We start from the raw sequence: 9715 nt of genomic DNA, 5'->3' as shown, positions 1-9715 counted from the left end.
CTCTTTGCATCAATGTAGACATTACCTCACATACTTCTGAGGACCTGTCCAGAAATCTAGGATCCCAGCCAGGTGCTGGGACTATGGTACTAAACCCAGTAGATGGGCTATTTGTAACTCTCTGAGTGAGCCACACTGGGGCACTTAGGGAGGTGCTTTGTGGAGAATGTTGGATTGGACCTTGACTGCAATCTGAGCAGGAGGCAGTGATGCTCCTGGTCTGTCCAGGGAAAAATTCCACAGTGAAATAGTAAAGATCCAACTGATGGGATTTAGACTTTGCTTAATTTTTCTGTTCTTTAGTGTTTCTTTCCCCAACCCCCACCAATGTTTTCTTTACCTACTCTAGTGATGCCTTATTTGACACTTGGCTCAAACTGTAAAAAGAATGAAGTTGGATCTAGAAAGCTGTTAGGCTCTGATTAATCTGATCTTTTTTTTTTTTTTTTTTGTATAAAGATTTTAGATGATCCTGAATGGAATCATTAATTTGGGTGCTAATTACAAGAATGAAAATTATAATGGAACAGGACAAAATAATACACCAGCTGGTTTGTTAATTATAGCGTATGCATTAAAAAAATGCTATTGAAATATTGCATATTAAAGGTAAATTTTTAAGTTTTTTTTTAAATTAGTCATTTATAAAGATGGAGAATTTAGATGTGGGAGTGGGGGGAGATTTATTTTTATAAGGTAATTTTTATCCTAATAAGGACTTTTAAAAAAAAAAGCACAACTGAAATTTTAAAGTAAAATGTTAAATGCAGTTAGAAAGTAAAATAAGCATCATACTAAATAGTGGATTTTTGGGGGGGGGGTTATTTTTTATCTTAGTGAGTTCTGAAAACTGGAATAATGAAGGACACTAAATGCCTTTATTGGAGATACTATGTTTGTAAACCTACAGATAAGCAGCCTAAGCTAGAAAGGTCTTTTAACTGAAGCTTTAATAAACTCTTTTGGAGAGGTTTTCTTCTCTTACCCCATGCTCCATCCCTGAAATAATAAGATACTTGGAATCTATTTTCAATGCACATCAGTGGAGAAATTATGGTTTGAGTACTGATGCTGCTATGGCTTCTTTTCCTCAGAAATGAGTGCTTGTGAACATACTAATCTATGTAACATGTTACCTTGTTTTGGGGTCTCCTTTGCAACTTTGTATACAAATCAAGACAACATCAGGGTGACAAGTGAATGAATTTAGATTCTCAGTCTTGTCTATTCACCAAAAATGTAGATTGCCTTTTTAAAAATTATTCAAGTCTGATGACTTTTAGGGACATGTTTTATACTGTATTTTTTAATTAAAGCAAGTGCCTTGATGTTATTTCATGTAAATCATTGCTTAACCCTCTTACGAGTGAGGATGAGTTATGGATGGATTGCAACCTATTGGAGGGAAGAGGGAGTTGGTTAATAGCAGATCCTTTTCTGGAATGATATGTTTGTGCTGTTTATTATATAAGATCCTATATGTATGTTGAGATCTAGAGGTGCCATTTCTTTTGTCTGCTAATAAATTGTTACTCTAATAAAAATATTACTCTGTATCTACATTATTTAAGTGCAAGGACACTTCTGACTAAAACGTATCTAGGTACCAGTGAGTTTTAAAATATCCTCTCTTTACACTGGGAGAGTGATTCAGTCATTAATTTTTCCCAACTGTAACAAAAGGATCTATCCTCAAAGACATAAGGCATTAAGAAATCCAATTCTTTTCTTTTTGCTTTGTGATCTTAAGTGAGTCAGTTAATCTTTCAGGGACTCAAGTCTTTCCCTCAGTGATGAGGGGACGACTAGATTGCTTGAAGACCCAGTTCTCACATTGTGTGGCTCCTATTCTGTACCATATTAGAATCAGAAAAGGCAGTTCTGGCTCATGTTTTACCACTGTCCTAACTCTGAATTTGGGCAAGTGACCTTTGGGCCACATTTTTCCCATCAGGAAATAGCAGCTAACACCTTATGATGACTGTGAGAGAACTGAGAGTGGAATTCCTAAGTGCAGCACACGACTTTGTAGGGAATAACTGTGGCACTACCCTCTCCTCGTACCAGCCATGAAGCCTCTCCTGGAACGTCCTCCCCTTTGACTGTCTCAGCGTGGGAAGCAGTGGGAGTGTGGGTACAGGTAAGGACAGTTCTCTTGCCGTAACCCTGCGTATTCTGCCCCCACCCCACGGAGTGAAGGAGCTGGACCGCATAGACAAAGGGCCCTTCCAGTTTTACCATCCTGTGCGAACAGGACCTGGGATCCAGAACCCTGTGAGGTACACTCACGGTCATTCTCTAGCATCTCCTTCAGCCACCTTGGCCTTTCGATGCTGTGTCCTTGGCCTCTTTCTTCACTTAGCACCACTGCTTAAGTTCTTTAGTTTCAGATCAAGTTATTTTTAGGTTAGTTGTTTGAACAAGTCCCACATCCTATGTCTTTTCCTTCTTTCCTTGTCTTCCTTGTCAATCTCTACCACATCAGAAAAATTACAAGGGACTGTTCCAAAGGTTTTAGCTGGCTAAACTGTCTCCCTGTGTAGTCCCCCTGTGCCCTCTGGTGGCCAGAATATGCTACCACATTTCACTTTAAAGAACTATGGCTTCACGTAGCACAAACAGCGTTTAATAGATCTGCAACCTTGGAATTAAATTATCTGAGCCTATTTGTGTTTTTCTATTATAACTTCCTAGAAAGATTAAACGCTAAGTAGACAGTGCTTGACATATAATAGGCAATCAGTAAATCTTAGCTTCCTTCCTTTTGAATGAAAGAGCCCATCTTGGTAACAGGGCAAAGAAAACTTGAGCTAACATTTATTGATCAGGCTGGTGGCTCTGGAATGCTGAACCTCGAGGTCTGTTAGTGAAGTAGAGGTTAGTGAGGCAGGTTCTTGACTCTAGATGGTACTGGTTTAAGTTCCAAAAGAGGGTGGATAGTAATGACAATAGATAGCATTCACAGAACACTTAGTCTGTGCCAGATGTGCATTTTATCCTCATGACAACACAATTGAGGTAGTGCTCAATCCTAGCATGTTGGCCTACAGAGAGGATTAGTCAGCTGGGGCAGAAGTAGAGTTGCCACTCAGGTGGGGTTGGAGTGACCCAAGAGGCAGGGAGAAGCCACAGAGGGTCTGATGAGAACAGACCAAGAAGGGATAATATTAACTTCTTTTAGCTTAAAAAACAAAGTACCAAACAAAAACACCTAATGTCAATAGGATCATGCTTGTAGTCCCACCTACTCAGCAAGCTGAGGCAGGAGGATCCTTTGAGGCCAGGAGCTTGAGGCTGCCGTGAGCTCTGATCCTGCCTTTGAATAGCCACTGTAGTCCAACCTGGATGACATAGCAAGACACTATCTCAAAAAAATAAATAAATAAAAATCTTGTGCTTCAGGCAAATCAACAGAAAAGATGATCCTCACCTCCCCCCCCACACCTTTTTTTTTTTTAACAATTAGTGATGGGGAGTATTTGGATGGCTAGATGAAGAAAAAAGTGCTAGAAAATTCAGCTAGACCAGTGGTTTTCAAAGTATGGACCGTGGACTGCATCTGTATCACCTCAGCTGGGAACATGTTAGAAATGCAAATTCTTGGATTCCACCTAAGACTTACTGAATCAGAAACTCAGGGGGTGGGATCCAGGTTTTAACAAGCCTTCCAAGTGATTCTGATGTGAGCTAAAGTTTGGAAACCACTTAACTAGACATATTGGGAAGAAGCTGGATCCAGGTCCATAGTGTACTTGATTCTCCTGTGGTCGATCCAATAGTTTCCAAGCTTGCCTGCACATGGATCACCTGGGGAGCTTCCAAACTAATGACTATGACCCATCACCAGAGATTGTCATTTAATTGGTGTGGGATATGGCCTGGGCTTTGGAATTTTTCACAAGTGATCCTAATGCACAGGCAAGTTTGAAAACCATTGGGTTAATCAAAAGAGAACATGGTAGCTGGGCTCAGTGGTGTGTGCCTATAATCTCAGATACTCCGGAAGCAGAGGCAGGAGGATTGCCTCAGGCAAAGTTTGAGACCGACCTGGGCAACATAGCAAGAGACCTCTGTCTCTTAAAAAAGAGAGTGAGAGAACATAGATATTAGTCAAGTTCCACTCAAGGAAATTTCCTAGTTATTTAAGAGTACTGGAATGTTGTCATAATAATATTGCTTTACTTAAAGTAATTCAATATCCTATCTAAAGTAATCTTTATTCTTATAAACTACATTTTCTAAAGTAAAAATGGCAGTTAATTCCTGCATTATTTTGTTTGGAGGAAATCTGTAATTTTGGAATCAACAAGAGTTTGTGTCACTCTTTTCATTAAATATTCATCTATGCCATTTAGCTGTCCAAAAATGGCATCAGGAACACCTACACAAGTGGAAAGGAACTGTCTAAGTTTCTGTACACTTGAGATGGCCTCTGTGATGGCGATTTTTGACTGCTCTGGTAAAGATACCTCCCCTTCATCTTCACTTCCAGCTTCACCAGTATTTTCACCAGCCACCATATCCTGGATGATCTCTGTCTCCGTCAGCTCCTGGGAGACGATGAGATCATCATCTGCAGTGACGAAGTCCTGGAAATTTACTTCATTTGGGACACAGGTGGCAATAGCCACTGTGTGCCACAACTTTTCGATGGCAATGTCTGGTTCACTGGCTGCTATTTCTTCATCAGAGTCTGTGAATTCCATAGGGATGATGCCTGCCTTCTGCCAACATCTCACCACTGTGGACTGCTTGACTGACCACCAAGCTGCAGCAATCATGTCGATGGCCTGCTTCATGTCTACCTTTTCTTGATCCTCACTACTGTTGATCTTGAGGAGGATTTGTTTTAGAAGGTGACTCCTGTATAGCACTTTTATGGTGTGAATTATCCCAAGATTTAGTGGCTGCAGGACAGCAGTACAGTTTGAGGGCAGATATCCCACCTGAATCCTTTCCAAGCGTGGAAGCATGTTGTGAGCAGAGCAGTTGTCGATGAGCAGGAGGATCCGGCGTTCTGCCTGCTTCATCCTGGCATCCACTTGCATCAGCCACTCATTAAACAGATCCCTCGTCATCCATGCCCACTGGTTGGCTCGGTAATCACAAGGGAGGGAACGGACGTTCTTGAGGCAGTGTGGGCTGGCTGACCTACCAACAATCAATGGTCTCATTTTTTCAGTCCCTGAAGCATTGCAACAAAAGAGTGCTGTCAACCGCTGCTTTGCTTTCTTGCCCCCTCTACAATGGTCCCCTTTAGCAGCAAGTGTGTGCTGGGGAAGCAATTGGAAAAATACTCCTGTCTCATCAGCATTAAAGATATCATCTGGGCTGTAGTCAGCAATCAGTTTTATAATTTCCCCTGCATGCCACTCATTAACCTTATCTATGCCTAGACCATTCATTAACCTGTCACTATCCTCTTTGCAGACTGCTTTCAAAGCAATTCCGTGGCGATCTCTAAATCTGTTCAACCAGCCCACACTTGCTTGAAAATTGTCATAGCCAAGCATATTGGCCAAGTTTAGTGCTTTCTTCCGAATGACAGAACCAGTCACAAGAATGTTTTTGGCATGGATTTCTTGAAACCAAGCAAAAACAGCCTTATCAATGTCATCATAGAGAGCATTCCTCATCCTTTTCCGCTGGGGTCCCACAGATGCCTCCCGGACCTTTTCTTCAAATTTGGCACGATCCTTTAAGAATGTAGACAGAGTGGAAGGAGTGATACCGAACTCTTTTGCCACGTCACCTTTCCTCTTGCCTGAGTCTACAGCTTCCACAACTTTCATTTTCTCCTCCAGGGAGAACTGCCGACGTTTCCTGTTGCCCTTGTTTGCCATTTCCGGGGAACGAGGGCTGGGCCACAACTAACAGGGCTGTCTCTGTTCCTCCTCTCAGCTTGTTTTGCCACAAGTGTAGAAAACTGAGAAGACAAAATGGAATACCTATCAGGAACCAAAGATAATGGATTCCCCCTAAAAGATGGGTTCAGATGTTTAAAAATCCTATTGGAAATGATAACATAAGGTCAAAGTCAAAAGGAGACAGGATTCATACTACTGACTTTTTGTAGAGACTACTTAGGAAGACTCAGAATATCTGAAGCATTCTGTATCTATAAGAAGGGATCGTATAGATAATCTAGTTCACTTAAACTTTCTGAGCCTCCTTAAAAATGGCAATAACAATGTCTGCTCTGCCTACTATGAGAATAGATTGAAATAAAAGGTGGTAAAGGAGCTTTGCAAATAGCAATGCACTATATAAATTCAAGGAGTTATTATCTGTTTTATGGATATAGAAACTGAGGCTCCTCGAAGGAGCCAACCCAGGTTCATACAGCCTAAATTTCTGAACTTAGATTAGTGCTTTTTCTGCCAGTCCATGGTCCTGCTTGAAATTCCACCAAAATGAGATCTTCAAAGCTCTACCACCATCTGGCTTGGAAAGATTTTCATTGTGGGAAGATGTTTCTGGTAGCCACACATTCATTTACAGTGGCCAAGTGGTAAAGATGCAATAATGGACCACAAAGTCAAGGTCCCTACTCTTAAGAAATATAGTGTGGTGGGGGAGATAATAAGTAAACACATAGATATTACAGAATATGCTATGTGCTGTAAAAGAAATAAAGACTATAATACGGAATAAAAGGGGAAGATCTATTTACAAAAAGTAGTCAGGAATGGCCTTAGAAGATAGCATTTAAGCTGAGATTCCATGAAGAATAGGGGAAAGGGCAGTCCAGCAAAGGACAAAGCATCAGCAAAATCTAAAATGTAGAAAAAAGAGCTTGAGGTATTTAGGGAACTGAAATATCTGCATGACTCCAAGTGTTAATGACAAAGGTGGAGAGCTAGACCATCCAAAGATGCTACAGGAAAGAGTTGGTATTTTATTTTGAGTGCAGCAGAAATCCACTGAATATTTTTGGGCAAGGGAGGGTCATGCTCTGTTTTGTATTTTTAAAAGGATCGCTATAGCTGTTTGGTGGAAAATGAATCAAAGAGGCAAAGAGACCAATATTAGGATGCTGTTGCCGATAATTTGGGTGAGACATGATGGCTGGAGTGATGGGAAGGTATAGTCCCTCTCTGGGCCTGTTTTCTCATTTTAAAATGAAGGGGTTAGACTCAACCAGGGGGGCATATCAGATTCTGACATGCAGGCCTAACTTAGGACTGACTGAATGAGACTCTCTATAAGGAAAACATATTTTTGAAAAGCTCTCAGAACGATTCTGGTATGTCCATGGTTGTAAACCATGATCCCTAAAGTCCCTTCCAGATGAAAATACTGGACCCTAGATAGGTGTTCCAAACTCAAATGCCTTTACGTGCCAGAATGGTAGCATAAGTGAGTTAAACAGGGATAAAGTATTTGGAGTGTTGTGGTCTGTCTGTCCTGTCTAGAAGGATTAAGAATTTCAAATAAACAAACAACCCACCTGCCCCCCGAGGCTAGTCAAACAAAGTACTATTCAGCAGTAGCAGTTTTGGTAATTGCCGCCTTAGGCATTTTATCATGAGAGTCCTCAAGGGACAAGAAAGCTGCTGTGAATTTATGCTGTCCATTTTCAAGGGCAGATTTTTACCACTACCTCCACACATCTGTCTGTTCATTCATGGCATCCTCTGTGTTTCAAGCACTGTGCTTGATGCCAGCCATACAGAGATGAATGGAGCATAGTGCCCACTATTGAGGAACTTACCAGGGAAGCAGGGAAGACAAACATTAGGGTGTGTGAAGCACTATAACAGAGGTACTATGGGGACACAGAAGTGTGGCTAATCAAATGGGGTTACTCCTATCAAAGAATAAACAAATAGGAGTTCATGAAACGTAAGGAAATATGTACTATTGAAGGTAATGAAGTACTATAGAAAAGAAAATGTCATGGTAAGGAAAAAGTAAGTCATTGGAGAGGAAAGAAAGGACCAAATCACAGAAAGTCCTCGTTAGGATTCTAGCTTGATCCTGGGGTATTAAGAAGCCTTTGGAGGTTTTTTGGGTTTTTTTGGAATGACATGATCAGATTTACACTTTAAAAAGAGTCCTTTGGTTGCAGGGTGGAGAACCTAATGGGAAAAATCCATTTTCCTAAGCAGTAGCACTGTATCTGAAGACAAAAGCAGGCTAGCCTAGTAGGCCATATATAGTTTGGATGTTATTTGGGTGCAACAGGAAGCTACTGAAGGATTTTAAGCAAAGAGAAGGAGATGACTGCTGTGTAAACAACTGAAGAGTATCACAGAAAAAGTGGGAGTCCAGACAAGAGATAATGGTGGCTTGGATTTGAGTAGTAATAGAGGAGATGGCAGGAAGTAGTTAGTTTGGGCCTATGTTTTGGAGAGCCTTGCTGATGGACGGGAATGTGAGCTGAAGGAAGAATCAAGGCTAACACCCAGATTTCTAGTTTGAGTGCTAAGGAATCCAGTGCATGGTGGTGCCATTTACTGAGATGGAAGGATCTACTGCAAAAACATGATTTGTTAAGCACCTTACAGGCTTAATACAACTTATTTGTGGCAGGGTTGGGATTCAAACCCACAAAGGCTCATAACACAGCCAGTGCTCCAAACATTAGGGAATGCTATATAGCTTGTTCTGAGAACCCATACTGAGAGAATACGTGGAAAGAGAATGAAGCAAGAGCCAAACCAGACAAAGTCTTTTTTTTTTTTTTTTTTTGAGACAGAGTCTCACTCTGTTGCCCAGGCTAGAGTGAGTGCCGTGGCGTCAGCCTAGCTCACAGCAACCTCAAACTCCTGAGCTCAAGGGATCCTCCTGTCTCAGCCTCCCGAGTAGTTGGGACTACAGGCATGCGCCACCATGCCCGGCTAATTTTTTCTATATATATTTTTAGCTGTCCGTATAATTTCTTTCTATTTTTAGTAGAGATGGGGTCTCGCTCTTGCTCAGGCTGGTCTCGAACTCCTGAGCTCAAACGATCCGCCCACCTCGGCCTCCCAGAGTGCTAGGATTACAGGCGTGAGCCACCGCGCCCGGCCCAGACAAAGTCTTAATCAAACTGATAAGTTTGAACTTTATTCTAAGTGAATGAGACACTGGAGGGTTTTAAGCAGGAAGTGACCTATCGGACTTACAGTGTAAAAAGATCAATCTGGCTGCTTCGTGGAGAATAGACTGCTGAAGGACAACAGTGAAGTGGGCAGAACTGCATCAGTCCGGACAAACGATGGTGGCTAAGTGGAAGCTGGTGACAGTGATAGATGGAGAGATGTAGGCAGATTGGAAATATTTGCAATACAGTGAAGGTCGTATAGGAACTTGTACAAATGTGGACAATCTGTGACACCGACAGGAAGGACAATCCAATCTCTGATTTCGGAGCTTCTCCACAGTCATTCAGCTCAGCTTCAGTCACTCCAGGAACTCACTACCATTACTATCCGTGGAGCAGTGGTAGAGACGGATTGAGGGCAGAACACTGGAGTGAGGAGGGGGGCTTGATGTATTAACAGCACTAAGTATGAGCCCTACCCTGAATGAGCGGGGACACACTGGAGTCAGGCCTTGGATGCCGAGCTGCGGAAAGGGTGGTGCTGTGCTCTCCAGCGCCCGACGTGGCTCGGAGAGGTGAGGCGGGGCCTTGACCCCTCACGCTCGGCACAGCCCCGCCCCTGTTACCTGAACGCCTCACAGCAGTGCCCGGGGGCTGAGCCGCCGGGGCCTCCCACCGCCCGCAGCC

General features: G+C 42.3%; 1 protein-coding gene across 1 annotated transcript; it reads right to left on the bottom strand.

Annotated features, from left to right (window-relative positions):
* Positions 1–4268: 4268 nt before the first annotated feature.
* On the bottom strand, positions 4269–9713 carry TIGD6 (tigger transposable element derived 6). The gene is made up of 2 exons (XM_069483934.1): positions 9655–9713; positions 4269–5926 (listed from the first exon to the last, which is right to left on the bottom strand). The coding sequence occupies exon 2, from the start codon at positions 5841–5843 to the stop codon at positions 4269–4271; it is 1575 nt and encodes a 524-aa protein (XP_069340035.1). The 5' UTR covers positions 5844–5926; positions 9655–9713.
* Positions 9714–9715: the final 2 nt, after the last annotated feature.

Source organism: Eulemur rufifrons, chromosome 10 (assembly GCF_041146395.1).
Source record: "Eulemur rufifrons isolate Redbay chromosome 10, OSU_ERuf_1, whole genome shotgun sequence".
NCBI classification, from domain to species: Eukaryota; Metazoa; Chordata; class Mammalia; order Primates; family Lemuridae; genus Eulemur; species Eulemur rufifrons.
This window is presented reverse-complemented; position numbering and strand designations above follow the sequence as displayed.